This window comes from Terrapene carolina, unplaced genomic scaffold, assembly GCF_002925995.2.
Source record: "Terrapene carolina triunguis isolate 2854851 unplaced genomic scaffold, T_m_triunguis-2.0 Scaffold647, whole genome shotgun sequence".
Lineage (NCBI taxonomy): Eukaryota > Metazoa > Chordata > Testudines > Emydidae > Terrapene > Terrapene triunguis.
In genome coordinates this window covers 180,722-187,275 of record NW_020664998.1, presented here as the reverse complement: position 1 = coordinate 187,275, position 6,554 = coordinate 180,722, and the positions used below count along the sequence as shown (strand labels likewise).

General features: G+C 56.5%; 1 protein-coding gene across 1 annotated transcript in view; it reads left to right on the top strand.

The window, feature by feature from the left end:
- Nucleotides 1-5,896: 5,896 nt before the first annotated feature.
- The window catches only part of LOC112118231 (ly6/PLAUR domain-containing protein 5-like), a 3,479-nt gene continuing 2,821 nt past the window's right edge, over nucleotides 5,897-6,554 (top strand). Inside the window, exon 1 of the mRNA XM_026659647.2 lies at nucleotides 5,897-6,024. Within this exon, the coding sequence (XP_026515432.1) occupies nucleotides 5,946-6,024 (79 nt within the window). The 5' untranslated portion in view covers nucleotides 5,897-5,945. The remainder of the gene's footprint in view (nucleotides 6,025-6,554) is intronic.

Here is a 6,554-nt window from a genome sequence, read left to right as displayed (position 1 = left end):
GTGGCTGCATCCCAGCGCCGGGCGAGGGGTCCCTGGCTATGTAGTGTCAATCTCGGGGCTGTTCGGTGGACTTTGTTTGTGTCGGTGTTTTTGAACCTGACCGTGACACATGCGGGGCCGGGAAGTGGCCGCATGGGACCCCAGGGCTTTGCCAAGACACAGGGGGTGTTGAGACACCCCCGGGGACGGGGCGATTCCGGCTCCCTGCTTGCATCAGCCCTTGTTGGGAAAGGGGCCGTTAAGCAACGAGCCAGCGAACCGGCATCCGTGAGCCCAGCAATAAACAACAACCCAGGGCGCTGGTGGGGGGGGTGCGCGTGGTTTTATATGGCCTGGGGGGGCAGCATGGGTTCGTGCTCAGCCTGTGCGTGTCGCTGTGCGTTCGTGTCACCCGTGTTGTGTAGCGGTATTTCCTCTTCCTGTTATGGTAGCAGTAGTCGAAAAGCGGGGTGACCATGTGCCAGATGCCCCGGGGACCCCCTGACTGAGATCCAGGCCTGTCACACCAGACGCTCCACAGAGATCAGGGCCCCGTCGCGTCGGACGCTGCTCAGACACAGGATCTACAAGGATCATTCCGCCCATTTGACAGATGGCAAAACTGAGCCCCACAGCAGGGCAGTGACGGGCTCCCAGCAGCGGAGCTGGGGTGAGAACCCTGGTGTCCTGCAGCCCAGCCTGCCTTGCGAAAACCACCTCCTGTCACATGCTTTCGGTCAGCCTGCCTCACAAAAACCACATCCTGTTACATCTCGTCCGATCTCCCCTGACCTGCCCCGACTCGGTCCCTGCGGGAGCCAGAGCAGAGGTGCGAGACTCCTCTCTGGTTAACACCGACGCCTTATTCCCAGGGTGAATTTACCCAGCTTCAACCCCCAGCCGCTGGCTCATGTTCCCCCCTTCCTCTGCTCAACTGACCAGCCCCGAGCAAATCTGCTCCCTGCGTAGGGATGGACGGACGGGGATCACGGCGCCCCGGAGCGTGTCCTGGGCTCAGCACAATAGCTGGAGCTCCTGGCGTCGCTCACTCGGCGACAGGGCGTCGAACTCTCAAATCGTCCTCGGGGCTCTGCTCTGACCAGCGTGGGGGGAGTTTGAATATCTGGGGCGGTGAGACCGTGAGGGCGAAGGGGGGGCTGTATGGCACCATCGTAAAAACTGGAAATGTTTCACGACCATTTTATTAACCATAACTCATGTTTTAAAATCATCACAAAAATTAAAGTTGGCTAATTAAACGTGGCGCCCAGAACTGGACACAATACTCCAGCTGAGGCCTAATCAGCGCGGAGCAGAGAGGGAGAATGACTTCTCGTGTCTTGCTCACAACACACCTGCTAATACAGCCCAGAAGGATGTTTGCTTTTTGTGCAACAGCGTTACACTGTTGACTCATCTTTAGCTTGTGATCCACTCTGACCCCAGCTTCCTTTCCGCAGTACTCCTTCCTAGGCCGTCATTGCCCATTGCGTGTGTGCAACTGATTGTTCCTTCCGAAGTGGAGCACTTTGCATTTGTCCTGATTGAATTTCATCCTATTTACTTCAGACCATTTCTCCAGTGTGTCCAGCTCACTTCGGATTTTAATCCTATCCGTCAAAGCACTTGCAACCCCTCCCAGCTTGGTATCGTCCGCAGACTCTATCAGTGAACTCTCTATGCCATGATCTAAATCATTGATGAAGATATTGAACAGAAACAGACCCAGACCTGATCCCTGCGGGACCCCACTTGTTATGTCCTTCCAGCATGACTCTGAACAACTGATGACTACTCTCTGAGAACGGTTTTCCCACCAGTTTTGCACCCACCTTGTAGTAGCCGGCGTAGTGTAGACAAGCCCTATATTTGCCCTTTTCCAGTCTCTGGAATCTCTCCCGTCTTCCATGACTTTTCAAAGACAATCGCTAATGGCTCAGCTATCTCCTCAGTCAGCTCCCGGAGTATTCTCGGATGCATTTCATCAGGCCCTGGTGGTTTGAAGACATCTAAATTGTCTAAGTAATTTTTTCCTTGTTCTTTCCTATTTTAGACTCTGATCCTACCTCATTTTCACTGACATTCACTATGTTAGACGTCCAATCGCCACCAACCTTCTTGGTGAAAACCGAAACAAAGACGTCATTCAGCACCTCTGCCATTTCCACATTTTCTGTTATTGTCTTTCCCCCCTCACTGAGTAACGGGCCTCCGCTGTCCTTGGGCTTCCTCTTGCTTCTAATGTATTTGTAGAAAGTTTTCTTGTTTCCTTTTATGTCTCTAGCTAGTTTGATCTCATTTTGTGCCTCGGCCTTTCTAATTTTGTCCCTACAGACTTGTGTTATTTGTTTATATTCATCCTTTGTAATTTGACCGAGTTTCCACTTTTTGTAGGACTCTTTTTTGAGTTTCAGCTCATTGACAAGCTCCTGGTAAAGCCAGGCTGGTCTCTTGCCATCCTTCCTGTCTTTCCTACGCAGTGGGGTAGTTTGCTCTTGTGCCCTTAATAATGTCTCTTTGAAAAACTGCCAACTGTCTTCAATTGTTTTTCCCCTTAGACTTGCTTCCCATGGGATCTGACCTGCCAACTCCCTGAGTTTGCTACCGTCTGCCTTCTTGAATCGCCTTTTGACTGCGTTACCCAGGGCCGGCTCTAGGCACCAGCGCTCCAAGCATGTGCTTGGGACGGCACTTTCCAAGGGGCGGCACTCCGGCTCCTTTATTATTATTTTTTTGCTTGGGGCGCAAAAAGCCGGGAGCCGGCCCTGAGCAGAGGTGAGCTGAGGTGGTGGGGGGCGCGGGGGGGGCCGCAGGAAGTAACCCTGGGGGGGGCAGAGGAACCGCTCCCTCTCCCCAAGCTCACCTCCGCCTCCTCCCCTGAGTGCACCGCCGCTCCGCTTCTCCCCACTCCCTCCCAGGCTTGCCTGGGAGGGAGGGGTAGGAGGGGAAATGCGGCGTGCCCAGAGGAGGAGGCGGGGCTGGGGATTTGGGGAAGGGGTTGGAATGGGGCGGGGAAGGGGTGGAGTTGGGGCGCAGCCGGGGGGGGGGGGCACGGGAAAATTTTTTTGCTTGGGGTGGCAAAAAACTTGGAGCTGGCCCTGGCGTTACCGTAGTGTGTGCTACTCCCACGGGGGCTGTCGATACTGGGGACCCACTCCAGTCCCTTCCCAGGGCCTGACGGACCCACTCCATCCAGTAGCCGGTGAACGGGAACCCGGAAGGTTTGCAGGAGAGGCTTTTTCACATCCCCTCGGACTCCAGCAACCCCTGGGACCGGGCATCTGGGAATAAAGACGCATTACGGGGAACATTCGTATCGCAGGCATTGGTATAATAACCCCCGGCTTCCACAACCCATGGAAAGGGAGAAAATCCCTTCCCGAGCTGCTGCCGTGAGGACGAGATGTAACCAAAGCCTCCTTGTCGCTGGTGCTGGCGGGGAAAGTTCTCGGTGGACTGGCTGGTAACTGCACCGACCCAGGGTGCTGCGGATCGTCTCTCCGGGGGCAGCCTGGGCAGAGAGAGGGACAGATTTAAACAGGACTCTCTGACCGCCGTTGGCACATCCCCCCTCTTTAGAAAAGACACCCCGTATTTCCTAGCGCGAACTCAGGGTCTTTGTGTGAGGCTGGGAGAGAGGCACTGGGATCGCCCTTCTCACAGCCGGGCTCCTCGTAGGATCACGGTTGAGATTCCTCCCTGAATTCATGCAGGTCAAAATCACGTCTTCTGTAGCCCCTTCCCGGACTCCCAAACTCAGCCCGAACCCTAAGAGAAACTCTAACCCTGACATTGAATGTGTACCTTAAACCTCAAGTGAACTGTAACCCTAAAGGTAAATTCAAACCTTGACTTCAAATATTAGCCCTAACCCTACCTTTATAGCCTGACTGACCTCTCCCCGACCGGGGCCCCGCAGTGTCACCCCCAGGTCAGCTCCAGAGGGAGCTCCCTGCTCGCCTCGAGACCCTCATTTCTCCAGCCCAGGCCGGCGTTAGCCCGTTTGGCTCCAGCGTCGCGCAGGGGGCCCACATTTGGCTGATTCACCCCCATCGCTGCTCCCCAGCCCCCTGCTTTGTGTCTGGCCGACGCCCCTCACTCGGGTCGGTGCCGTGTGGCTGTATTCAAATGCCCACTGCCTCGGTTGTGAGTGCACACGCAGCATTCTAGACACACACCACTGCTCATGCCCAGTTACCCGCTGCCCCGGCGGGTTTCCCGCGCCCGCAGCCCACGCGGCTCTGGGCTTTTCTCAAAGCCTACAGCAGACACGCTAGTTATTTCACCTGGGAAATTGCAAAGGCGTTTCTGGCCTGTTCAGAGCTCACCCGTCGCTGGTTTTCCCTGAGACCGGCCCGAGCCAAAGCCAAACGGCCCCTCGGCGGGTGAAGCCGACCCGGTGCCGCGTGCGCGGCAGGTTCGGTCCGGACCCAAACGAGCCGTTTTCCGGAGAAACCAAGTGTTGGGTGTTTGTGTCGCTCGCTGCTGCGCTCCCGGGTTTAGCGCGTCACCCAGCCAGGCCGTTGTGGTGTGAGTGTGTGTGCAGTGCACACCGGTCAGGCTGGGTGTACCTACAGGCGGCAGGCTGTCTTTGGGTGTGTGCCTCAGGGAGGCTGTCCATGCACGCAGAAGTGAGTGACTGTGTATGTGTGTGAGAGGGGGATTCCTGTGTAGGTCTCACCCCCACTGCCCCCCTTCCCTCAGGCCCAGATTCCCCCCATCCAGCACCCACACGTGGTCCCATCGACCACCCCCACCGACCCCCCCACACAGAGCAGATCATGAGCCGAACCCCCAACCTCTGTAGCCTGACCCAAGGTTGGGTTCTTGTCCCAAGATCAGGCCCAGTAAGATTATTGTAAAATTATCATATAATTTGGGAACCCCGATGTGCACAGGTGCAACACTCACACCATAGGAACTCTTCATATATATATATATACAAATAAATGATTTATTAATAAATTAGCAAAGTTCGACACACACTTAAACTCAACAAGGCAGATAGAGCTAACACAGAAAGGACATTTGGACGTCCATCCTTACACCCTGCAATGTTAACCATGATCTTTCTCATCACCATCATCGTCCTCATCTTCCCCGGTGGCCGTCATTCTGGCCCCTCCCAAGGTCCGCATCTCTCCAGCCTCTCTGCTGCCCCCGGGATGTTACTTTTATAGTCGGTTACGCTGACGCTGCCATGACCAATGCCTAGTTGTATTTCCGCCCCTTAAGGTGTCCGTTTTCTATAGGTTAGTACAGGGGTCGGCAACCTTTCAGACGTGCTGTGCCGAGTCTTCATTTATTCACTCTCATTTAAGGTTTCACGTGCCAGTATGTTAATGTTTTTAGAAGGTCTCGTTCTCTAAGTCTATAATATAGAACTAAACTATTGTTGTATGTAAAGTAAATAAGGTTTTTAAAATGTTTAAGAAGCTTCATTTAAAATTCAATTAAAATGCAGAGCCCTCCGGACCGGTGGCCAGGACCCGGGCAGTGTGAGTGCCACCGAAAATCAGCTCACGTGCCGCCTTTGGCACACGTGCCATAGGTTGCCTACCCCTGGGTTAGTGTATGTCTGATGTTACCCTAGTAGCATACACGTCCGTTTGCTGTCATGGCACCTTTGCGGTCGGAGGTTCTGTCATTTCCAGATGCTGGCGTCAGCGACGTTCTGTGGGTGTCTCAGGGTGTTCTGCCCCCCCCCTCCAGGGCCTGGGTCCCCCCCGTCTCCAGCCAGGGGCCGTTGTGGTACCAGTTGCCCAATGGGGTCATTGCACCAGAGCGGCAGAAGCGGCTGCGTGGTGCAATCCGGCTGAGCAGCACGGTGCGGGGGGGGGGGCAGGGGTATAAATTAGAGGCTTCCCCCCCACACACACCCATAAGTGGCTGAGCCTCGCCCCCTCGCACACAGCTGCACGGATCCCAGGGAGTTTGCATCTCTCCGAGCCGGGCTCTCTGGGGCCATGGGGGGCCCTGGGGCGGGACGTGGGGCGCCGGCGGTGGCACTGCTGGCAGTCCTGGCTTCTGCTCTGCTGATCCCAGGTACCAACAGCCGGGATTCCCGGGCTCCCGGGGAGGGGAGGGGAGGGGAGGGGGGGCTGGTGGGTCAGAGCAGGGGGGCTGGGAGCCAGGACTCCTGGCTTCTCTGCGGGGGGAGGGATCTGGTGGGGTAGAGCAGGGGGGCTGGGAGCCCGGACTCCTGGGTTCTTTCCCTGGCTCTGGGAGGGGAGGGGGGGCCAGTGGTGAAAGCAGCAGGGGCGGGGGGGCGGGACTCCGGGGTGCTCTGGGGGGGGGGGGGGGGGGGGGGGGGGGGCTAGTGGATACAGCAGGAGGGGGCAGGGAGCCAGAACTCCCCCTGCCTAGCCCCTAGTGGGCATAACCTGCGGTATTATTGTTGCGCTGGCTCAGGCACCGCCTCGGTTGTGAGTGCACACGCAGCATTCTAGACACACCCCACTGCTCGCCTCTCACCCACCGCAACCACTAACACACAGAGGGACCCACAAACCATCCCGTGCACACAGCCCCACCACGGCACGCAGAGAAACACAATCTGACACACACAGCAGGGC